The sequence below is a fragment of the Galleria mellonella genome, unplaced genomic scaffold (assembly GCF_026898425.1).
Source record: "Galleria mellonella isolate WM207_F2 unplaced genomic scaffold, CSIRO_AGI_GalMel_v1 utg116, whole genome shotgun sequence".
NCBI classification, from domain to species: Eukaryota; Metazoa; Arthropoda; class Insecta; order Lepidoptera; family Pyralidae; genus Galleria; species Galleria mellonella.
The window spans coordinates 1473679-1500791 of record NW_026441978.1 but is presented as its reverse complement, the minus strand read 5'-3'; the positions used below and the strand labels follow the sequence as shown (position 1 = coordinate 1500791).

Below are 27113 nucleotides of genomic sequence, written 5' to 3'. Positions count from 1 at the left end.
CACAGACTTCAAACAGAGAACAGCAGATAACACATCATTTTAATAATATTTTATTTAAATTAATAGGTTTATTAATAGGTAGTCAGGTTGTTTATCTTTTTTAAAGAGGTTTTATTTATTTTCGTTTCATCTTTTTTTTAAGACGGTTTAATTTTTAAAATAAGATTGTTTATCCTGAGCAGATCTTAAATTATTCTTAAACGAAGGCAAAGTCGGCCCACTAGTACCTATTATATGAATTACGCAAACGTTTGTCGAGCATTGATCGTTAAGTAGGACGGCACGGGTCTCGAACCTGGTACTGGGGACAGATAACCCTACGCCGGACTAGCGGCCGGTTCGATTCGGTTTACATACTCACATACGACTTTCTGGACTTGAGATTAAACTAAATTCCAATGTTGGTTAGGTATATATACTCACAAATCAAGAATGAAGTTTCATATGTAGATATATATTATAGTAAACTAAACGATGTTAAACTGTATTATATATATACTAGCTGACTCGGCAAACGTTGTTTTACCATATACATTATTTCGAGAACTATACATGAAATTTTGTCGTACTACAATTATTATATTCGATTGCCATCTTACAACCCTATTGCGGCATATAAAAATCGCGATTAAAAACAGGGGTTGATCGTAAATGCGTGAAAATTTGAATTTGTATTTTTCAATACTAAATCATAATTAAATAAAAATAAAAAATTTAGTCAAAAAATAAAAAAAAAATTTAAGGGTGGGTTACCCTTATCATTGTGGGGTATAGAAAATAGATGTTGGCCGATTCTCAGACCTACCCGATATGCACACAAAATTTCATTATAATCGGTAAAGCCGTTTCGGAGGAGTTTGGTAACAAACACCGCGACACGAGAATTTTATATATTAGAGATATTGTATTTATATCTACTTGAACAACGTATATAGTTTGAGTTTAAAGTGCGAATTCTTTAGATAATGCCTATAAATTGTTATGAAAACATTTCTGAATGTTTACCCTATAATTGGAAATGTTAATTAGTAAATAGATTAAAAATTATTTTTTTTGACAAGAGACCAAAAAATGAAAACAAGCAGTGAATAATAACAGGAAGTGTGTATTTGTATATTATGCACACACCTCGACCTTGCATGCGCTCAGATTCGCGAATGAGTTAAAAGTTAGTAAAAGATATTTATAAAGATATTTACCAGAGGGAGGCTTTGTACAAAAGGTGTTTGCTTAGGTACCTCTGTCCCATTCGTGTTTCAACCGTAAAGCAGTTGTTTTTCGGTTTGAAGGGTGGGATATGGGGTGAATTTACAGGGTACAGAGGAATAACACCTGAGTCCTCAGGAATGGCAACGCATGGGGGGTATCATGGGCGAAACAGTATACTCTGTTATGTACATGGTACTGCTCATGTCTATAGGCGACGGTTACCACTTTCCATCAGGTGGGCCGTCAGCTTGTTTCCCATTCTAAGTTGTATAAAAAATAATAATAATAATATGCTTTTAATAACTTTACGAACTTGAACTGTCGCCCATATCGATATACTCGTACTCGGACACAAAGACACCGGTTTTATCCAGTTTTCGAGTTAATATGTAGTCGCAAATCGGAGTGAACAGGCATTTTTCAACTATGAAACAGCAATTATCTTACCAATGTATTTATTTAAACTTTAATACACAATATGTACATTCGGCGGACTTAACAATGAATGATATTCTCTACCAGTCATCCATTGGGCAAACAGAAAAATTTGTGAATTGAGTGCATTTATGAATTGAGGAACAATAAAGTAAAAATAATTAGACACAAAATATGTGATATAAATAAATATTTCTCAAACATGCTTGAAAATGTGAGCATTATTTTGACAATCTTCTTCGAGATAAATCAAAATTGCCATACTGGCCAAGATATATGCGGGCAGCGGCCGGCAAAAGTTGTATGAAAATCCATATCTGTTGTGCTTTGCGGTGAGATAAATTACTATGTAAACTCATATCTGTCCTGTAATTTAAAAATGGAATGACCTTTTACTTCGAAACATGGCTACCAAGGAGGTAACTAATAAAAGGTTTTATTTAAATTTCAAACTGGCTTGAAAACAGAAAGCTGTTTATTGAAAAAAAAAACAAAAGAACATTATGGCGCGTGAAAAATTATTATTGTTCGTTTTTTAAGAGAGACGCTGCTGCCTATCCTTCGGCTTCCCTTAGTTGCCTCTTACGACACGGGTTAGGAAGGGATGGCCTATTCTATGCCATGACCACACAGCTAAATGCGTTGTTTACACATACATTTACACAAATAAACCTGACTTTATCCTCACCTATTATGGTTCCCTGGTATTCCGCTAACGTAAATCAATAGAAAAGACACGATTTTGAAGACACAGAATCTAGTTCTTTCTACCCATGACAGAGCATCCTGGTGCAAAAAAGACCCGACCCCAGTGCTGGGATTAAGGATTAGAGGAAGAAGAAGAAGAAGTAAATATTGTTTAATTGGGTGCCTTTTAGTACGCGTGCCTGACTTGCACTTGACCTGTTTATGTATACTTAAGGTCACAAGGTACCTCGTTAATATACGAATAGATATACTCGTAATAAACACACCCATATCATTCCGCGTCTTTCATACTTATTATATACTACTAGTATATTTTTTACTTTAGCATTTAATTAACTTCGAGTGATTTGATAAAAATACATTATAATTAATTTTTAATGCGCACACACAGATATATTTAATATAGGCAGGACAGCGATAACACTGCAAGCGTCCGTCCTCATTTTCCTTAGAACAACAAAATTTACGTCAATTTATATTATAATAACATATATAAAATGTTTGTGTTGAAAAAACCTTCTCGTAAGAAACAATAATATATTATTTACGTCATAAACACATAGGTCATATGTGACGGTATCAGAAATATCACATCAATCTGCTGATAATGATATACCAGTATTACTGAATACTGGTGACAACTGTTGGTCAACACGATCTGGTATTGCATAGTGTAACAATTGATTTTTTTTTATTTTTTTTTTTTTACTCAACTAGGTGTTATGTTGCGGAAGTGCACATAACGAGTGATGTGGACTTCACTAGAAGCCATTTTTGATCATTATGTTCATTTGAGATGTTGTTTATAATTGCAAATAAAGAAAAAAATCGACTGGTTGTTTGATTTGAATTATTTTGTTTAATTCCACTACCATTAGTATGTGACTGCAAATACTCGAAGTTTGAGCATCACTATTACTGCCAGAAATTCCAACCTTCCATATTAGCTATCAATTTCCGACTGCTACTCCGTCCACGCACATTCTGCAGAACTAGCTAGTAGCGGAATTAAACAAAATAATTCTAATGAAATAACCAATTGATTTTTTCTTCTTTTGCATTTATAGTCAACTTCTAAAATGAACGTAATGATAAAAAATAGCTTCTAAATCTTTAAAATTGCTTCTACTCAAGTCTATTTAAGTGTTTATTAGTATTTAAGCCTATTCTATTTTATCTACTTGCAGCGACTACCATCAACACAAGAATAAATCCATTCGATGTAAAATACAGTTAAATTAAGATTCATCCATTACTTTACTCGAAAAAAAAAACTGTTAAAAATAGCCATCAAACAAAAATGTAAATTTGCACTAGGAATTATCAAAATGAGTTAAAAAATGACTTGAGAACCTTTTTCTTAGAACCGTTTGTAAATATTTTTGATAGGATATTAATAGGTAATTTTGCTTTGACAAGATTAGATAGATACGGAGTCTTATCGTTTTCATTTAATTGTGTTTAAAAAGGAGGGTCAACATAACGCCGAAGTGGCACGCCTCTGTTTATTTTTGCTTGTACATTCAGTAATGCGCATCTAGTCTAGTGTAACAGCACCGAACGTGTTGCGTCAGACAAATGCGACCGGACAAATAACGCGACAATGTTTACAAACACACCTGCGTGCGTCGGCCATGCGCTTACTCTTCAAACATGGCGGCAGGTAACGACCGAACTGCATGCAAAATTGGCGGGAATATTAGGGTTTTTTTTTTATTCAATTTTTTTTACTAAATTGCCATATAAAACTTATTTCTCTATATAATGTGCTTTATAAAGAACCGATATGGAAGTATAGATAAATTGCCTCGTTATGAATTACATTGGATTGAGTTTTTTTATAGAAAATTGTCCGGAAGTCCGGAACTACACAAAGGTTGTCTGGAAAAGATTACTTAACGTTAAGGCCGATTTTTGTATTATTTCTCATTAAAATTTACTGTATTTATTATTTTTATTAATAGTGCAATAAATTGTAAATAAATAAACTATGTTATGTTAGAGACATTCGGAATTAATGATAAATAAAAATAATAACAATGTTAATTAAAAAAAAGATCTTAAACTTGCCATCGTACGTATCATAAACAAGTGTAAATGAATGAAATTAACAGAAAAATAAATGTGACATTTCTATTTTTTTAATTTTTGTAAATATTTTTTCCTATGTGGAAATTTATTTCATTCATTTATTATTTATATGGCATTAATATTCAAATGTCAGTCTGTACTATCAAATGAACAGAATTAAGATTTATTCCTAAAAACATAATTGTAGTTTCTTAACTAATATTATTATAGTTTTAAAAGGGTACAATAGTTGTAGTTTTAGAACTGGGCTCATAAATAAATAGGTTAATGTAATAACCTGTTTTAAGGGATTGATATTGATAGACCTATAAACATAGATTAAGTATAACTACTGGTGTAGTGTTATATTCTTAGATTATAATAATACGGTATACCAAGTCTATGGTTATATCTTTATCTGTGGTATAACCTACTACGTTTATAATTTATGCCAATAAATTGTAGTTAATTTTTTCTATTGAAAATGACAATCGAGCTCGTGTTTTTTTGAATGATGAAAATGATAATTAAATTATATCATTTTAAAAATGTGAGATTTTTTTTATGTGACGCAATCGGATTACCATTTTCATCATTTTAAAAAGTCTTAGATGTTGATTGACGCTAACGGAATAGCAGAGTTATATTGATGAGAATAAGTACAATTGCCTTAGAACTTTTCTCTCTGTTCCCGTAGGATATCCAGTAAATTCTTTCTTAGTTTTTTTTTTAATGGATGATAAGGGAATGCTAACCCCGCCTGCGCTAACAGTATACGCTGGCGGGGCACTAGTAAGCGATGATAGTTGAGAATGAAAAGGCAAGTCAGTTAGCCCATCGTGATGAATACACCTGGAATTCAGCACAACTGTTTCCAAGGGGGACCACGTGGAGGTCGACCTGTATACCTAATTCTTTAAAAATTTCGTAAGCACACATTATATTTTTATGTAATAAGTTCCGCCTAACTGCGCGTGGTACTGGACTGTATTTGGACATTGCAAAATGACTTTATTTTTCTAAAATAAAAGATTTTTCTAATGTAGCCTAAGTTAGTCCTTATTACGTCAGTTACCTGCCAATAAAGTCCCATCAATATCGGTCCAGCCATTCCAGAGATTATCCGGAACAAGTAGATAGACAAAAATTGTAAAAATGTTATTTTGGTGCATGTACCGTATATATATTCATATACATGTAATAAAAAAACGGTTATATCAGTATTAAAAACAGACACTCCAATTTTATTTATATGTATACATTACCAGTTTCTATAAATTCTTTCTTGGTTTTTCATCCATCCAATCAAGTTTTGTGCCATGAAACAGCTGTACTTGAATGGTTGTGATTTAATTTGAAGGCAGTGTAATAAAAAAAAATATTTGTTTTTTATTTATTCATTAGTACATATATGTGTACATGGCGGACTTAATGCTGAAAGTATTCTCTCCCAGTCAACCATAGGCAAGTGTCAGAATACTCGAATGCGGTACTACTAATTATTGATATACATACATACTAAAATTACATATATAAACGAATAAATATATATGAATAACAAATATACTTACACATATATGATATATACTATATTATACACGAAATTAAGAATAATATAAAACACTTACTGCTCGGATAAAGATAAAAAGTTCGAAGGCATAAAACCATATTCCTAGGCAATAAACGTTTGAGTGGTCCAATGAATGGCACAATGCATTCTATGATACCCATGATTCACGACCGTAGTTTTTTTTTTCTTTTTCTAATTTCGAATGGACCTTTTGCTCGTTTAACATTTTAAATTTCATAAAAAAAGTAAACTTATGTAACTGTTTGTCTTGTTATCCCAGTCACAATTTGTCACATGGTTCATCAATATCTCTTTTTTAGGGGGGAAAGGGATTGTTAGTCATTACTAGCAATATACCCTCTCAAGTTGACCTCCTCGTGGTTCCCCCTGGAAACCATCATGTTTAATTCTTGTCGAATTCATCATGGTGGGCCAACTAACCTGCATTCATTCTCACCTATCATCCTCCACTGATGCCTCGTCGATGTTTACCGATAGCGCGAGTGGGGTTACCAATCCATTTTCATCCATTAAAAAAAAATCTCTTTTTAAATAGACTTCATTACTAAGAGTTATTTAATTTGTTTACTTGAATGACGTGCTTTCTTAGTCAATTTTAAACCGATTTTAATGATTTATTTTATACAATTTATATTTACAGATTCTAAGTAAATGTCTATATATTTATATATTTTATTATTGTTTCTTTTTGTATATTTTTTTAATTTGAAATTAATGAAGGTAGTGTTGGATCATTTTAAATATAATTAAATTAGTTATTTTGAGAGCACACTAATTAGTGAGAAACAATCGTTATAAAAAATAATTGGCAAAGATAATAATGTAACGCACAAACAATAAAGTACTGATGAACTTATCACGCGTTCTTTTTTAAAGTCGGTTAAAAATAAAGGCTGTAATCTATACATTAGGTATAAATAATGATGAAATACCTCCTCCACGTTACATATTTTAGATATATAAAATTCAATAGTAGCATTACATAATTGCACTATGCTATGCTATTAGTACATCGTATTGTGAAAGGGACAGTATTATTGTTTATATTGCTGTCTCACTTGCACCAGAAAGTATCACGTAAAGTGTTGGTATAGTTTCGTCAGAAACGCATGCCAAATTAAACGGACCTGTCGCATCATCCTTTCTCTAAAATCATTTCTATGAGAAAATATTTTCATAAACGTGTAAACAGCTTGCAGTTTTAAATGAACAGTATTTATTAAATAATTATATTTATAGCAATGGACGAGACCGTAGTTTAAATAGGTCTGCCTAAACCTCTTTTAAGAAATCCTTACAGTGTAGAGTTGTAAATGTGACTACTTAAATTTATGTTGTCCTAGTATTTCTCTACTTTTTATCAATACTATTTTTGTATCATAAAAAAAAATGTCTGTAGGCATTATGATAGTCCGTTATCAACAAACGTGATGATAGAATTTACAGAAATACACCAAAATTCACATTGCCCATGTATCATCAAATGATGATAGAGTGATGATTATTATAATAATATTAAATTTAAATTTTCTTTCATTATTTTTGTCTCATAAATTAAGCAACAGTCCAAAACGCACAAACTTTTTGGCGGCATCCCAAACCATGCGCTTGGTTAGACGTCAGACATATAAAACGCTCGCGAAGCTCTTTGCCGGCATTTCACGGCAAAACCTCGTCCCGTCAACTTGTCAATTACCCTCTTATCTATTAATTGCAATTATATACTATATTTTGTGACCAAAAAAAAAAAAACTCGTGCTAGTGCTGTGACATATATTATTTTTTTTTAGTTAACTTTTTCTCGGAAATAATTTAAAAAGGTAAGTGATTTATTAATTTGTAACTTTATAAATTTTATGTTTAGTTTATAGATATAAGAATTTTAAAGTTATTTATTATCAACTAATAATTTTTTATTGATAATGATTGATTTATTTAAGCTACATAAAGTGATAAGATTTCTTTGCTATCTCTGAGTACTACCTACCCTATTAGGAAGTAAAAGCCTACTCTCAACTTTTGTGAAGTTTACTTAATTTAAAGATAACAGACTGTCCTTGTTCTTGGGTTAACCATTCCCGGATGCAAGAAATAATATGAATCAATTAATATAATACTTGTTTGTCCAAAGTGCGTCTCTCATTACAGTGTTATTACATAAATATAATATAATTTAACAAAATAGAATTTTTTCCATCACGGCACTTAGAAAAGACTTCCCATCTACCTACACTACAATTCTATAAGTTTTTTTTTTTCTTTTTTGAGAATTTATTTACGATATCACTACATAGTATAAAACAAAATTAATTCCCGCCTGTCTGTCCCTATATGTGCTTAGATCTTTAAAACTACGCAACGGATTTTGATGCGTTTTTTTTAATAGATAGAGTGATTCAAGAGGAAGGTTTATATGTATAATACATGCATAATATAGTAGAGAAACACTGATAATTTTAGAGGTTTCTAATGTAATGTCGTAATATAACGGGGGGCCGGAGGTGCTATTTAGTATCAGCATTGCACCCGTACGAAGCTGGGGCGGGTCGCTAGTTTACTATAAATAACGTATTAGGCAAGCATAAGTGTATCATGTTTCAGATGTTTAGCAATCGAATTAAATTACAGATTTATTACAATATCATAAATATGACACATTGGCAATTATACGTTTTCTTTTTAAGAAGACATTAGGATATATATGTTTTATTTTCGATATCACTAAAAATATTACGTGTATATATCATATGATTAAGTGCGAATAACATAAACCCATTTCCTTTTGGGGTAGACAGACATAATTGAATGTTAAATGGTCGTAATAAAACAACAGTCGATTTTTAGAGTAGCTACGATTCATATAAGAATCTTTTTAACAAATCTTATCAATTATAGAAAACTAGCAACCTGCCCGACTTCGCACGGATAGTAGAGCGCATGTACTTACATTTTTTATAATCACTTTGTTTCGTTCAGTATGAATTATATGTTAATATTAATAGTAACATTTTATTTTACTTTAATAAAATATTTACTTTAATTAAATAAATAAATAAATTTTATTTTAATCTATACTTATAATAAATGTGTAGAGAGGTCAATTCTGTACATGAAATATATTTCCAAAATAACTATCAGGCGGTGATTAGTGATCGATACTGATGCCAAAAATGCAATGAGTAAAATTTTTGTCTATCTGTCTGTCTGTATGTTCATTATAGAAACAAAAACTACTCGACGGATTCTACCGAAACTTGGTACAATTATTCTTCATACTCCTGGGCAGGTTATAGTATACATTTCATCACGCTACGATCAATAGGAGCAGAGCAGTGAAGGGAAATGTTGGGAAAAACGGGAGAAGTTACTCCATTTTTAAACTTCCATCGCGTGTGCAGCCTTAATGGCCACTTTTTAAAATGTAAAATGTCCATCTGATCGACGCTGGGACTGGCTGCTAGTAATAAAATATGTAACATCTTTTATGTAACATCACACTGCTTGGTGTATTTTAAATATACTTAATTTTCTATCCTGCATGTATTTATTAATAATTAATACTATATCCCTCTAAATAGCTCTAACCATACCCTAATGCATATTGTAAGCTATGCTTAAAAGATGACATAAAACATTGTTTTGTTATATCTCAAACGGATTAGGCGACGTTATCGTTAAATTCTCCCTAACGGCTTGATTTTTTCGGACATTTTCAACAATCATCGTCATATTTCAATCAATTTACACAAAACCTTAACGAATTATACATCTAAACCTTCCTCCCTCTGATATATCCGTTTAATAGTTTTTGAGATCATCACGAACATATAGACAGAGGCGGAGGAGGATTCTATTTTCAAAAGACTTCAAAAAGAAGCAGGCGATAACATTTAGTTGTATTTATATTTGTTACCTCACAACTCTGTCAGCTGTAAACCGATTTAGAATTTTTTTTTTTCATTTGAAATGATAAACTTACAGTGGTTTTGTAGAAATTTCATCAATATCGTTTCAGTACTTTAGTTTTGAAAACAAAATAATCAGTTTTGCCACAATTGAAGTCGGTTATTTTGTGGAACACAAAAAGTAATCTTAAATTATATAATAGAGCGTTCGTGGTTCATAGTTCACCCCAAAGGTTAACTGGTAGAGAATGCCGCTAGCATAAAGTCCGCCTTCTGTACCACATTTTTTTTTGTCTTTTGATCAATCAAGTTATTTAAATAAATAATATGTTTATATAAATAGTGCGCCACCTACCCTTTGTCTTATTCTCAATGTCCTCTACCCAAAGGTTGTCTGGAAGAGATTGCTTAGCGATAAGGCCGCCTTTTGTATCACTTCTCATTAATATTTACTGTATTTGTTATTTCTCTTTTTACTTGGTGCAATAAAGTGTGAAATAAATAAATAAAATAAATAATATGTTGAAGAAAATCATGATAAATGTAAATATATATCGTATGATTAAGTGCGAATAAAATAAACATATTTCCCATTGTGGTAGACAGAAATAATCAAGCTTGTGGTCCATTTTTTGTTTCGCCTTCAATGTTGTGAAATTTAAGTGTTTATTTTTTATAAACAATTTTTTTTTTATACAACTCAGAATGGCAAACAAGCTGACGGCCCACCTGATGGAAAGTGGTAACGGTCGTCTATAGATATGAGCAGTACCATAGACATAACAGAGTATACTGTTTCGCCCATGACACCCCCCATGCGTTGCCATTCCTGAGGACTCAGGTGTTATTTCTCTATACCCAGTAAATTCGAGGGAACCGCTTGTGAGAGCATTTTCGTACTCATTTTTAGTTCTTTCACCATACACAATTTGTCATTAACTTCTCAAGGTTCACAAATTACTTTATTACTCTCAGTTAAGTCACATTGAGTGGCAGGACAGAATAGTTATTGTGTCTTAAGAAATTTCCCCATAAAGTATCGAAAAGTATGTGCCACGGTTTTCCAACCGCTCTTTTAACTATGTAAAATAGAAAAATTGAACTGTACAGACAAGTACACCAATATTAGTAAGCAATTGAAAGAAAAAAACAAAAAAAAACCGTAAGCATAAGAAGAGCTTGTTAGTAAAAGGGACTAGCAATCCCATTGATATATACTTTGTCAGGTCTACCTTCACGCGGTTCCAATTCAATGGTTTCTGTAAACCATTGTCACCTGCAATCATTTTGACGTATCATCTCTCACTGGTGTACCGCCAGTGCAGATGGAGTGGGGTTTCCATTCCATTTTCACCCAATAAATTCAAATCATCTATATCCAAATATACTTGTTTACAAGCAATTTAAAAATTGTCATTTTTTAATCTACTACAGGGTTCGGTAGATTGTTATTTGTTAAGAAGAGTCCGCAAGGAGCTCAACAGTTACTCTTTTAAATCTTTGTTAACATTATGTATATTGAGGGGAGAGGGATTGTTAGCAATGGAGTTTGACAGCCCCATTGCTAGCAATATGCCCTATTAGGTCGACCTCCACGTGGTTCCCCCTGGAAACCATCGTGAACAATTCTTGTTGAATTCGTCACTGTGGACTAACTGACTTGCTTCATCCTCACCTATCATCTCTCACTGGTGCCCCGCCAATGTATACCGACAGCGCGGGTGGGGTTACCATTCCATTATCATCCATTTAAAAGTAATAATAATATACATATATATAAAAAGATTCTCACAAAATCCCCGACAGAACGGCGTCGCAGTCGAAAAGTATATTGCTCAATGGCTGCTTATCTAGGGTCGTTTCCCGGTCAGCCAGCGGTATCACACCTATGTATGTACCCACTTATCATGATGCTCTCACAAGAGGTTCCTTCGGGTATCTAACATATTGTTTATAATAAACAAAAACACTTAAATTTCACAACACTATAATTGTCAAACAAAAAATGGAACACAAGCTTTGCTTTATAATTCTTTTTTTATTTTGGATCTGCCTTTTAATAAGTTTATTATCTGTCATTAAAACACTTTTATTTCTTATTACACGTGAGGATGAAGCAAGTCAGTTAGTCCACAGTGACGAATTCAACAAGAATTGTTCACGATGGTTTCCAGAGGGAACCACGTGGAGGTTTACCTAAGAAGGTATATTGCTAGCAATGGGGCTGTCAAACTCCATTGCTAACAATCCTTTTCCCCCTATACGTATATTATTATATCAACCGTTAACTGTCCACTGCTGGACCCAGGTTTAAGGGAGTTTTGCCAGTAGTTGCCAAGCGTGGGCAGAAGAATGGACAGCCGCAGTTAGGCTTTGGTGATGTTTTAAGACAAAAACTCTGCTGTCCATCCCTCGACCACTAAGTTCCGTTAGTTGCTTCTTACGACATCAACGGGAAAGTGAAGGCGACCTATTCTATGCTAGGACCACAGGAATGATATATTACGTTCGCCAAGCGAATGGTCATTTCATTATAATCATCATCATATCAGGCCTTAATCGTTTACTGCTAAACATAAGCCTCCCCCTTGGTTGCCACGCTTAGCAGGCGGATTAGCAACCGCGGTTAGGTTATAGAGATGTTTTAATAGAAATGCTGCTGCCCATCACTTGCCGACCCTTAGTCGCCACTTACGACACCCACGGGAAAAGAAGGGGTGGCAGGGGTGTTCTATGCCGGAACCACACGGCCATTATGGTTTATTTACAATTAAAAAATACAGACATCTGAGTGAGTTTTGAAAAAATATAAAACACCACATTTGGCTATAAAATTTAAAAGTAGCTCTCGATTATCTTGGGATCCCATCATCATCATCAGATCCAGAGGGAGACTTTGTACAAAAGTCGATTGCTTGGGTACCTCTGTCCCATTCGTGTTTCAACCGTGAAGCAGTTGTGTTTGCATGGCTGTGTTTCCATTTGAAGGGTGGGATATGGCGTGAATTTACTGGGTACAGAGGAATAACACCTAAGTCCTCAGGAATGGCAACGCATGGGGGGGGGGGGGGGTATCATGGGCGAAACAGTATACTCTGTTATGTCCATGGTACTGCTCATGTTTATAGGCGACGGTTACCACTTTCCATCAGGTGGGCCGTCAGCTTGTTTGCCATTCTAAGTTGTATAAAAAAAAAATCCAGACTTGGTGACAATAGGACAACAGAACTATACCTTTTTAAATAAAAAAATGAATTTGAAATCTGACCACAATTGACGGACAAATCGGTGGGGGCTTAAAAATATACAATCCAACATATAACCTCGACTTCTTTTCGACTTCGAAGTCGGTTAAAAAATTGACGTGACACATTGGTTTTATTAATCTAATAAAGTTTCCTTAATGAAGCGAATGTAGGAAATGCATCGTCCGTCGGTCACTAGTATGACTGGCTACGTTTGCAATCGAGTCATAGGTAGGTATATTGACGTAGCCTTGGATATATAGCGCGTGTGGTGCGTGTGGCCACTTTCCACGCAGACGGCGAGCTGCTGGCATGTCTCGATCGATCGATATGATGAAATAATGTAATCGATTACTGATTCGCGATAAGAACGTGTTTAGATGAGCAACGGTATAGGAATACCTGTGGATCTGCGCGTGCGCAGATTATCAAGATATTTAAAAGGAAATTGTTCAATTTATCTATTGAATCAACATATTCAGGTGGGAGATAAGAGATTGTTCGTAATGGCACTAAAGACCCCATTGCTAACAATATACCTTACCAGGTTGACCTCCACGCGGTTCCCCCTGGAAACCATCTTAATTATTTTTTTATTAATTCATTCACTATGCGCCATCTGACCCACTTTCATCCTCACCTGTCACCCTGGTGCCCCGCCAGTGTATACCGTTTTTTTTTTTATGGGTGAAAATGGTATGGTTACCCCGCCTGCGCTAACGGGATACGCTGGCGGAGCACCAGTGAAGGGTGATAGATGAGAATGAAAACAGGCCAGATAGCCCATCATGATGAATTCATTAGGAATTAACCATAATAGTTTCCAGGGAGAACCGCGAGGAGGTCGACATGGTTGGGTATATTGCTAGCAATGGTATACTCAGTCTCCATTACTAACACGCCCTTTCCCCCCTTAAAGTGTATACCGTTAGCCCAGGCGGGGTTACTATTCTATTATCATTTATTAAAAACAATATATATATTTAGCTCTAACTACGTATTACTTAATAAATAAGTATATCGTAACATATATATTATTATGTTAATATATTATATTTATGATGTACATTAGTATACTTATGTAGGGTAAGGATTGGCAGCAGCGTCCCTCTTAAAATATCACTAAAATGCGGTTGCTAAACCGCCTGTTAACCATGGCAACTACTGGCAAAACCCTTCAATATGGGAGGCCTGTGTTCACCAGTGAATCACTTAACGGGTGATATATTATTGGTTTATTTTAATTATTTTGATAATATACTATCCAATGAATTATTATTATGTGTGTAAAGCGGCTGACATCCAAAGCACATTTGTATTACAAAAAAGTGTAATTCGCGCAATTTGTTCTATGAGAAGTCGTGAATTATTAAGGCCTTATCTATCTCTCCCTTCAAAGTTTCAAACATATATATATGTATATATATATATATATATATATATATATATATATATATATATATATATATATATATATATATATATATGATGACAGTCTTCTAATCATTTTTTATATTTAAAATTGAAAAGATAGAATGATTTTTTTTTTGAAAGACCATTAACTATTCAATATTTATGCTAGACTGCATAAATATTGAATAGTTAATGGTGGTTTAATGGTGGAATCCTGTAAGGAATTGTTGACGACGATGATGACATATAGATGATACAATGATCTGTTATCATTTCATAGTTGTATCAACAGTAATCGAAATTTTCTTAGACCGCCTCTCTGTAACCGCACGTAAACAATATAAAAAGGTTAGGCGCGAGATAACGGTTTATTAAACCTAGTAACAATTATCAAATATACAATTATAATAATCATCAACATAGGTATTTAGTATTGTTATGACAAACACACCATTATACCTATATATATATATATATATATAATGTTTTTTTTTTCTTAAATAAATAGTAGATTAAATATTTTTTTATTGTACTCCCAGAGGGAGACTTTGTACAAAAGTCGATTGCTTGTGTATCTCTGTCGCATTCGTGTTTCAACCGTGAAGCAGTTGTATTTGCATTGCTGTGTTTCGGTTTGAAAGGTGGAATATGGCGTGAATTTACTGGGTACAGAGGAATATCACATGAGTCCTCAGGAATGGCAACGCAAGGGAGGTATCATGGGCGAAACAGTATACTCTGTTATGTCCATGGTTCTGCTCATGTCTATAGGCGACGGTTACCACTTTCCATCAGGTGGGCCGTCAGCTGGTTTGCCATTCTAAGTTGTATAAAAAAAAATACAAAAATCCACAGTTCTTAAAAAAATAACTTACATGCTAAGTCTCTTATAAATACTTCCAATAATGGATTTTATTTATAGTAAACGAAAATTATAATTCTAAAGCGAGGTAAGCAAGTTAGAATGTGTATGCAAGTAATAGAAGTGTATGTATGAAAGAAACTATGTATAACAGTGAGTGTCCATAAAGTGAGGTTAATTAATATACAAAATAAATAAAATTGATGTTGCTACAGTTCAGACATTTAAAATTGTTTTCTACAAAAAAATAAAGTCTATTTTTTTTTGTCATTTGTGTCAATTGTAGTCAAATTACGTAGTTATTTTAATTTAATAACTAAACTACCGGACCGATTTTGATAAAATATCTATAAAACCAATCTGTAAATATATATATATATATATATATATATATATATATATATATATATATATATATATATATATATATATATATATATATATATATATATATATATACTATCCTTTTTTTAAAAATATTTTTTTGTCAAACTTATATTTACTTATAACTATTTTTAAATTTTTATTTATTCTTTATTTTAAATTGATTAATTGTCTTTTATTTATTTACTTTTGATGTTATTTTATATTAGAAAAAAATTTATACTCCTTCACAAAATATTATAATTAATACCTGACCGGTGCCACCTATCAAAACAGTTTTAAAGAATTTAAGTACATTTGTTTTGTTCCATGAAAAATTATTTATTTTTATTATTATTTACTTTGTTGATTTTATTGTAAATAAAACGACCGAATTAACTTACGTGTATTTTAGTCGAGAAAACTCGATTCGGCCACCCGGGAACCTTACTCATCAGCAGCTATGACACGAATCCGATTGTTCATAAATTAATATATTTTTTTATTTTAATTTTTATATTTTTTTAATAACAAACATTTCCATTTTCAATTGCAGCATGTCACGCATATGCATAATTGGCGCTGGCGCAGCGGGCCTCTGCGCCGCCCGCCACCTGCTCGTCGAGCCGTCCGTGGGCCGGGTGGACGTACTGGAGCAGGCCGCCCAGCTCGGCGGCACCTGGGTCTACACCGAGAACGTTGGCTACGACGACTTCGGCCTGCCCATCCACACCAGCATGTACAAAAGTCTACGGTATGAACTACCTACTAGATCTACTAAAATGAAACTATAAACAAGGAATTACATAGAAGGAGTGATAAACTTGTCAATTCAAAGCAGGCTAGTGTACAAAAAATGTTATACGGCCGTATAACCCTACCAAATTCAAATGCAACTTGCTTGCATACTTTCTATATAAACTGTGGCTAATATATAAACTAGTAATGTAAAATTTGTTATTGACAAATAATTGACATACCAAACATTTTCTATACACTAGCCTGCTATGAATTGAGAAAAATAGCAGCTAATGGTATAACTTTCGTCCTTTTTTTACTAATTATATTTGCATAAAAAGAAAGAAGGCAAACATATGATTCACAATTTTTATTTTATCATTCCTTCTATGTCCACTGGTGAACAACATTAAGATACAATAAACAACAGTTTTTATGTTAGACCTTCAGGGACAAATGTGCATCCAATTTCGTGCAGTGGGTGTCGTAAAACCGACTATGGGTGGGCAAGGGATGGGCAGCAGCGTCCCTCTTATCCTATCTTCAACAGACTAACTGCGGTTATAAATCCCCCAAATGGGAGACTTATGTTCAACAGTGAACAGTTAAGGACTGATATGATGATGATGATGATTTGGGCATTCGACTCTCTCTCTCTCTCTACTCTCTATCTAATGTGAAAAATAGTAATTAAATTTTATTCTATGTTATCAATTTCTTTGGCCAAGGTATAATTTTGTTCTCTTGAGTTATTCAAGTTCATAGGCAACATTACTATTCACTACGTGTCTATTGGCTGGGTTATTAGTTTATTTACCATTTACATTTCCGAATACCTTTTCTCGTTATCAGAATTTTCTAGCAATAAAAATACAAATGTATTTCTCTCGTTTACGTAAGCAAAATATATAAAATGTAAACAGATAAAATAGTTTTTGTATTGCGCCGATGAGTGTCACGCGCATCGCACGTCAACCCCATTTCGATACATTTAAACTATTTACTGGTTACTACTGTTACTCCTTTACGACACGGCGTATTGATATGGGGGTCGAAGGCTATCAGGGCCTCATCAGTTGTTAGGAAAACGTCTACTATTACATATGTTCTAGAAACGTTTGTTTTATTGCTTGTTGTTTGTGGTGCCCTGGTAACACGATAAGAATTGTTTTGATGCACATTAGACAAAAGATTCCGTGCACTTTAAAAAAAAAAACTAGCAAATGTTAATCATTTCTCTAAGCTAAGCAGACGTTCAATGAAATTGACCGATTAATCGAACACGTGGTTCAAGGTAATCGATGTAAACTCATGTATTGATAAATCAGTAATTTATTACCATGTTGTCATACGATTACTGTAATCAACAACAGAGGAACATGTTAAACAAATAACCAAAGGTCAGTCAGGAGTCCGAGTAGTCATCTTCTGAACACTAATATATTTATTGTAAGAAATTTTGCCGAATTCAATTTGTTTTTATTTAAACAATAATTTGATGTTTGTAAACTAGTAAATTCACCATGTGCCCACACTTGAGGGTCTTACTTCAAATCTGATTATATCTTAATACATCGTTTATTTCATTAGTTTTAAATCTACGCGTACAAGTAATGGTAAAAAAAAAGACCTACTAAATGTTTATTTTATCTCCAGGACAAACCTTCCAAAGGAAATCATGGGATTTCCTGATTTCCCGATACCGGAGAGCGATAGGTCATACCTCCCCGCTAAGGATATGCTGGCGTTCTTGCAATTATATTCCGACAAGCACGGAGTGACGCCATACATCAAGGTGAGCTTATGCACCATAATAACAAGAATTCATTTTACCATACTTGGACATAATAGATAGGAAAATTACGTGAGGATTCGTTGTTAACCTTGATCAGTTCCGTAATTCTCTATGTTTGCACGGAATTATTAGGAATTAAGCAAAACATTCGTATCTACATAACTGTATTGGTTTAGTTTAAAATCATTAATACTTAATTGATTTTAAATACAGATCTATTAATAAATCATACTGAATAATAAAGTAAGCAAATTGTATAATGGCATTTTATGAAATCAGTTTTTGAAGGTTGTAATGATAAGTTCTTAGATAGAACTAAGAATTTACTTTTTACTTATTCTATGCCATCTAATTTTAATCTTAGTATTTAAAGAATTTGCTCTGTAGAGAAACTACGAAAGAAAAAAAACAATATATCAATTTTGGATTTTAAGCAACATAAACTACTAGGATAACATAATCTCTTAAAACTATGTATATATCCTCTTCCAGTTCAAACACCATGTGCAAGTAGTGAAACCAAAAATGGGTCCTAATGGTGAACTCTGGGACGTGACCTTCAAGGACTTGGCTACATGCGAATCGCAGACTGTCGAATATGACTATGTGTTTGTCTGTAATGGGCATTACAATACTCCATTCATACCAAGTATACCAGGACTGAAGGAATTTGAAGGTGAGTAACACATTTAAATGTGGTAAACTAAACCGAATATTAAAACGTTAAATTGTTATTTTGTTGGCAACTGTAAGCGAATCTTCCTCAGTCTTATGTAATCCTGGTAGCCTACCTCTGTTTAATACAAATTCCGTTAATGATAATAACTTAATAACGTAACTTTTTTTTTATTTATCCAGGTGATGTGATGCACAGCCACGACTATCGAGTACCAGAGATATTCACCGGCAAAAAAGTATTAGTAGTTGGAGCCGGTCCATCCGGGATGGATATCGCTCTGGAGGTCACCAGCGTCTCCCCACGGGTTACCCTCAGTCATCACCTCAAAGAGCAGCCCCGTACCATCTTCCCAGACAACTTAGTTCAAAAGCCTGATGTATTAAAACTGGAGGGAAACAGAGCGTTCTTCCAAGATGGAACTGTTGAGGAGATCGACGTTGTATTCCTCTGTACTGGTAGGTCTAAATTTATTGTGCTTACCTAAGACATATAAAACTTTTATGATGATTATCATCATCACCATCATACGACCATAATTAAATGAAACATTATCTATAATTTATAACTATTTATCTTATACTTCTATTTTATTTATAAAGTCGACCTGACGTGAGAATTCCTAAAAGTTTTCTTTTGTCATAAGCCTATAAGGGGGTTTTGCCAGTAGTTGCCATGCTTGGCAGGCGAGTTGTCAACCGCAGTTAGGTTTTAATGATGATTAAAGAGGGACCCTGCTGCCCATCCCTCTACCATTAAGTTCCCTTAGTCGCCTCTTACTACACCCACTGGTATGGAAGGGATGGCCTATTCTGTGCCGGGAACTCACAATGAATCTTTTCATCTACCTATCGGGCTACTTAGTACATAAGTAACCTTCAAAAAATTTTATACTTCATTTAAACTCAATGCATGATCAAGTCTCCTGATCGTCTGATGTTTTAGTTTAAAATGCTCAACTTTGTGAACAACCGGATACATATCCTAATGCATTGTAGGGAATCAGTGGATACAGATTACTCAGGACTGTGACAGTCTATGAGGGAGGCATATGTTCATCAGTGAACATATAATGGCTGAGATGATGATGATGAACCGAAAACACCTTCACCCAAACGAACATAGAACTGGCTTAATAAAAAAATTATACCAGGACCTCAGAGGCTCAGAGTAGTATGCTTACAAATGCGCTACGAGGTCTCGTCAAATACAGACAAATAAAGCACAAATATTTTATGTTTAAAGAACCAGTTAAAATAGTCTTAGTTTCAATCTTTAATTTTGTCGTCAGGCTACCTCTACAACTTCCCGTTCCTCCACGAGTCGTGCGAGATCGTGGTGGAAGACAACTGCGTGGAGCCTCTGTACAAACACCTCGTCAATATCAATCACCCGACCATGTGCTTCATCGGCGTACCTTACTACGTCTGCGCATTCTCAATGTTCGACCTACAGGTACACTACTCATTTAAAATTTTTACACTAGACACTAGAAATTGCAAAGAAACTAATTAAAGGACAGACATACTCGTATGTCTATTACCCTTTTATTATAGTATGACTTATCAAACTTATTATATAATAAGTTTGTTAAGTTTGATTAGTTAAGTCACTAGGTTTCTTGATTTTTATAAACTGTTCAAAACAAAGCAATATAGACAAATATTAAGATTGTCTTTCACTATAATAACTGACTTAAATTATGGCAAACCCAGTTATGTTGATTTATAAATTAAACTACTGATTTTGAAAAAAAATCTTTGGGACTAATCTGTTAGTATAGCCTTTCAAATAAAAAAGAATTTTCTAAATCGGTTTCTAACTGACGGGAGTTATAAGGTAACAAACATAAAAAAATACAACCGAACTGAGAAGCTTCTACTTTTTGAAGTTTGAAAGACTACTTTAAAATGTTTTAAAGGAGATCAAATCCTGTAATATATATATGTAGCTAGTTACTATATGACATGAAAGCTACATAATGAATGTCAAGATTTTGTAATATTTCTATACTTACCTGCTAGGATTTGATTTTTCTGTCAAATATTTTTTTTAAATCTATTCCTTTTAATCAGGTACGATACTACGTACGTTCGATGAACGGCACCTTCAGTTTACCAACGAGGCAGCAGATGGTAGAACACTGGGAGGAGGAGAAGATGGACCGCGCCGCCAGGGGATACACCAAACGGCAAGCACATATGATGGGGCCAGATCAGGTAAATAAATTATTTTAGATTTTGTTCCATAAAGAACAGTTCACTTCATACTCAAAAATAATTAGGATTAACATGGGAGTTAACATTACTTACTTTTTTGAAATCGTCGGAAAAAGGCGGAATTTACCCCATTTTTAGATGCATGGCCCACGACTACTGTTTGTCAGTCGTGCTTCCCTCGTACAATTGGTTTGTGGATTTTCTTCCCTTTGAAGTTTGTACTAGCTACTATATTAATTCATTCATAACGGCCTTTAACTGTACATTGTTGAACATAACCCTCCTCTTGAGAGGGGGGAGGTTTTCAGTAGTTGCTATGCTTGATAGGCAGATTGGCAACCGTAGTTAGGCTTTGGATATATTTAAGAGGGACGCTGTTACCATCCCTCGCCCTCCCTTAGTTTTCTCTTATGACACCCACGGAAAAGGAAGGGGTGGCCTATTCTATGCCGGGACAACACAGTATTATATAGCTACTATTAAGTGTTCATGGGAAACGATAGCCAATTCTCATCAGATGGATCTTCAGCTCGTTTGTCTGCTTTGCAATAAAAAAATATATATATTAGGAATTATCAAAATCTCTTCGGAATTAACAGAGATATCAGGAGAGATCTAGTGGCTTAGTATACGTTAAGGATATTAAAAAGTATTACAAAGTAATAGGTGTCCTTACTAACTAGAAAGTAAATTTGTGTGTTTGTATTCTTATAGCGCTTTAACGGCTTAATTAGTAACTATGAAATTTGGTATACACGTACTATAAAAAATGGAAAAGGATATAGGCTTTTATTTTGATCAATAAACATATTTTGGTCTCACGGACAAAGTCGCGGGTAAAAGCTAATAAATAATTAACCAATTATAAATACTGCACATTAAATATTATAGTAATCTCAACCTTTCTAACATAAATCTTGAATATTTTTTTGTTACATAACAACAATACAACTCAAGCTTGAAAACGGTATTAAAAGTTTTTACAGGATTGGTCTAATTGGCGTCTTTGATACTGTAGACGATCATAGACTTAAAGCAAATGTACTTTTTAAAGCACTCCATCCTGTAGTCCTTTACAAAGACCTTAATAGTGAGTTCATTCAACAACCTGGAGTCCAATCTGTAGTAATAAAGAATATAGATAAAGATATCAATGTTATTACAATAATTACTACAGGTCAAATAACAAGAGCCTTGAACCTTTTACGTCTTGTAGCGTGATCATATCAATAAGTTTAATAAACCAATAACGATTTGCAAGGCTAACGTGTAAGCAAAATAACAATATTATCATTTTACAGTACATATATCTTAAGGGTTAATTTTAATATGTTTAGAAAACATAATACATTCACTCATTACTTCAGGCTAATTACTACATATCCCTATCGGAGGAATCTAAGACAGCAGCCCTTCCACCTGTCTTCACCAAGATCCACAACGACAGTAGTGACAAATTCATGCATAACTTAACTCATTACAGAGATGACATCTACAAAATCATCGACAATGATAACTTCATTTGTATCTAATGTGTACCTCAGGGTATCATTTTAGGGCCATAACTTTAAAGTTTACCATTACTGGTTAAGTCTCTATTTCTCTACATAAATATTGTAGTTTTTATACTAAAAAATATCGTATTAGTTTTACATTATTTTCTCTTATTGCTAAATATAGTATTCACATTATTTTACATTTGTTTTTAATATACTCTCAGAATAACAAGGTAAGAAGTCAATGTAACGTTTACTTTGTCATAATAATCGCGTGTAAAGTCTAAGGACAAGTATATACATATAAAATAAATAAATAAATATAAAAACGATTTGCTCATTATTATTTTACTTCATTTATTTACAATTCTTTTTTCTAATATCACCAGTAAATATTACTTATATAATTTAAGATACCTGACTTAAGAAATATTTACACTAGAATAAAAAAAGAAACATTTCTATGGAAAATTTTTTGATTTTCTTCAATTTCTTGTTTAAGTAAACTTGTAGACCTTTAGGTTCAGGTGCATTATAGTCATTGTCTAATCTTTTCAATAGTACTTACTAAAAAGGTAATCCAGTTTAATTCAAACTCTCTAAATGAAATTAGTAATAAATGGAAACATTTAATCAATTCATTGATATTTGATTTATACTTTTATTGACCATTATCAGTAGACTAAATCAAAAGGATCGGGTCGACTATTAATTTGTTTAGATTTACATTAAGCTGTATTAAAATGCAAGTAAGTTTACCGAAATTCTCTTACTGAAAGGTCCACTATTAGAGGTCTTGGGGGGAAAGGGATTGTTAGTAATGGGGTCTAATAGCCCCATTACTGGCAATATACTCTCTTAGGTTGACCTCCACGCGGTTCCCCCTGGAAACTATCATGTGTTAATTCTTGTCGAATTCATCATGGTGGGCCAACTAACCTGCATTCATTCTCACCTATCATCCTCCACTGGTGCCTCGTCGGTGTATACCGATAGCGCGGGCGGGGTTACCAATCCATTTTCACCCATTAAAAAAAAGTCTTGCTATGCATTCATATAGTAAGTAATTCATGCTTTAAATATCGATTCTTCTCAAGAGTTCATTAAAAAAAAATACTCAGTATCTCGGAATTCTTAAAATTATTCTCTTTATTTACCTACAATCAATCTTCTTTGTATTCTCTTGAACGACTTGTTCAACTTTGTTCGGTCGCAGTTTAAACTAGACGCTAACTTCCTCTGATTTTTCTTTACTACTAGCTTTATCCTGCGGCTTCATCCACGTGAATCAGTATATAAAATATCCTATGTACTAGGATATAACCTACTCGTGTACATCGTTACGAACATTCTTTTTTTTATGTTATAACTATGCTCTGCGATTCTTTCATATATTGCTTTTTGTATGTCCATATCTATGGCTATTTTGTTCTATACTGTTGAAGTTGCTAATAAAATTACAAGTATAAGGATTAAGTAGCATATTTTTAAAATATTTATTATGCGGTAAAAGGATTGAGAGATTCTTACGAAAATTTCTACTGACTCGCCTTTCTAATTAATATTTAAAGGCATCTAAATAAGTACCTAATCTTAATCTTAATTGTCTTAATTCTAAGACAAGTCAGACAGTAAGCTTCTTTTAGGATGAAAAATCGCTAGTTAAGTAATAAACCAATTTTTTTTATTCCATGCTACTACTGTTTACTACAATTTTAAACAGTTCTTAAATACGAGAGAGAAAATAAAACAACAATCAACAATAATTTATTTCATAAATTACAATTAATATTTAATTATATGAATTACCAGGAATCCATAAGTATATAGAAGTAGTAACAACAATAGATTATTCTTGTTCTCCTCGTACTACGTAGGACACAACACGTCTTGATGCAGTTATAATCGAACACTGAAGTGGCCCATACATTAAGTATTGACTCAGATCGATCGATTATTGGGTTATCGCAGTAGCCTTTGGGCCCATGTACAGTCCTTTACATTATTCTATATCATTCATATATTCATATCAGTGATACAAACAAGCTTGTTTACTGCGCCAATTTATTTTACATTATCAGTTCTACAGATATACTGTAACTTACCTAAGAAAAATTGTGTAATATTTAGGTATTCAGACATTATTGGCATAGTTACTAATTAGACCAGTAACTAAGTGAAGATAACATTATTGTTTGGTATTCAACCGAAATATCGGACTCGAGAGTTGCTTACATAAATTACATCGCGACTGTACTTTTTGTGGGCTTGTGTAACTAGCTAACATCCGATGTTTTGGTAAACAAATTGATAATGGCAGTTATTGTAGTACAAAGATGTTGAAATTCTTTCGATAACTCAATGTACATTGACACAATTCATCTTTTTTTAGACTTGCGTATCTATTGTGTTATGCTCTCCTAGTCACGCAATGAATACTAGCCTATTTCCTGACATCAATTTTCAAAAACAGTTGAATGTTTTTCGATATTTCTAATTGTATTAAAAAATGCTATTAGTGTAATTGAAATTGAATTTTGAATTGAAATTTGATATTTAAAAAGTTTCAATGCAAAAGTAAGTAGGTACTAAGTTTTTAATGATAAATTTATATGCGACGTACTCTTTTATATAATTTAATTATAATTTTTATATAATCTTTTATATTTAATGGTTTAGCTCGCTAGCAGAGCGCTTTTCAAAGCAATCAGATAAAAAAAATGTTAAATTGAGTGAACAAATATTATGACAGGAAGTTTTCATGTATAAATAGGTATCAGCATATTAATTGCATTTCTTGTCTGTAACAATTTTAAATGAGTTAAAGACATGCCAAGATTGTTCACACGCCTAATATAAAAGTATAAAAAATATCTACAATACCGACATACATTCACCAGTCGTCGCTATAAATTCAAGGCTCTTGTTTCCACCATATAATTTTACATTACATCAGTTCTTGTAATCTTAATGGATAACAATGCACAAATATAATGGAAATCTCATTCAACTTGTTCTCAGTCGTGAGGTCCTGGTATAGAATAAGCCATCTATTCCTTTCCCGTGGATAAAATCCCCCCCCCCCCCCCCCCCCCCCGTGGGTTTTTCCGTGAGGAAATTATTGATATAGGGATATGCAGCAATGATCTTTTAAAACATTAGATTTCGAATCCTTCGAACGTAGAGTGAATACACAATTTTAATGTGTACTATAATTTTATTATTTTTGGTCAGTTTTTTTTCTACCACGTAAGTGGTTTTTTTGATGGGTGAAAATGGAATGGTAACCCCTCCTGCGCTAACGGGATACGCTGGCGGAGCACCAGTGAAGGGTGATAGATGAAAATGAAAACAGGCCAGTTAGCCCATCATGATGAATTCCCACGTAAGTGGTTACCGTAGCCTATGAACACCTGCAATACCAGGTATTCATAGGCTGTTCAAGTTATTATTGATTATTTTATTACTTTATACTTTTCTTGTTTTACTGTAAAACTATCATAAAATCTTTTTATAATTTCTAGAAAATATAAGAAGATTTTATGTATTATTCTAATATATTGTTACGAATAAATTGTATTGAATCTCCAAGGCCTAACTGCAGTTACCAGGGGGGAAAGGGATTGTTAGCAATGGAGTTTAACAGCCTCATTGCTAGCAATATATATATATATATATATATATATATATATATATATATATATATATATATATATATATATATATCTATATCAGGTCAACCTCCACGTGGTTCACCCTGGAAACCATCATGAACAATTCTCGTTGAATTTGTCGCGATGGGCTAATTGACCTACTTCATCCTCACCTATCATCTTTCACTGGTGCCCCGCCGATGTATACCGATAGCGCGGGTGGGGTTACTATTTCATTATCACCTATAATAAAAACTGCAGTTACCAATCCGCCTGTCAAGCGTGGCAACTACTGGCAAAATCTCCCCAATAGTAGAAGACCTATCTTCAACAGTAGACGTACAAAGGCTGATACGGTATAGAATGGTATAATGAAATCTCTCATTCAACTTGTTACAGGAGAAATACTACGCGTCACTGGCCTCTGAGGCTGGCACCAAGACCCTCCCTTCGGTCCTCACCAAAATAAGAGAAGAGAGCTCGATTCGTTTCCTACACAACCTGAAGCACTACCGCCAAGACGTTTACAAGATCATCGACGATGACACATACGAAATAATAAGTAATGGAAAACGTGAAATTCTTTGTTGACCCTAATTTGAGTACTTAATAACTAGGGTTAAGTTTAGGTTAGTTTTAGTCTAAGCTAGTGTTCGACAAGTATAATAAGGTATTGAGATGAATGTAAGATTTTTTTTTATATTTACAACGTGCTTTCACATAATTAATTTATTT

General features: G+C 33.4%; 1 protein-coding gene across 1 annotated transcript; it reads left to right on the top strand.

Moving 5' to 3' along the window:
- Positions 1 to 7655: 7655 nt before the first annotated feature.
- On the top strand, positions 7656 to 27066 carry LOC113512008 (senecionine N-oxygenase). Its single transcript, XM_026895759.3, has 8 exons — positions 7656 to 7833; positions 16358 to 16555; positions 18196 to 18334; positions 18827 to 19010; positions 19193 to 19468; positions 20302 to 20465; positions 21086 to 21229; positions 26778 to 27066. The coding sequence occupies exons 2-8, from the start codon at positions 16359 to 16361 to the stop codon at positions 26967 to 26969; spliced, it is 1296 nt and encodes a 431-aa protein (XP_026751560.2). The 5' UTR covers positions 7656 to 7833; position 16358; the 3' UTR covers positions 26970 to 27066.
- Positions 27067 to 27113: the final 47 nt, after the last annotated feature.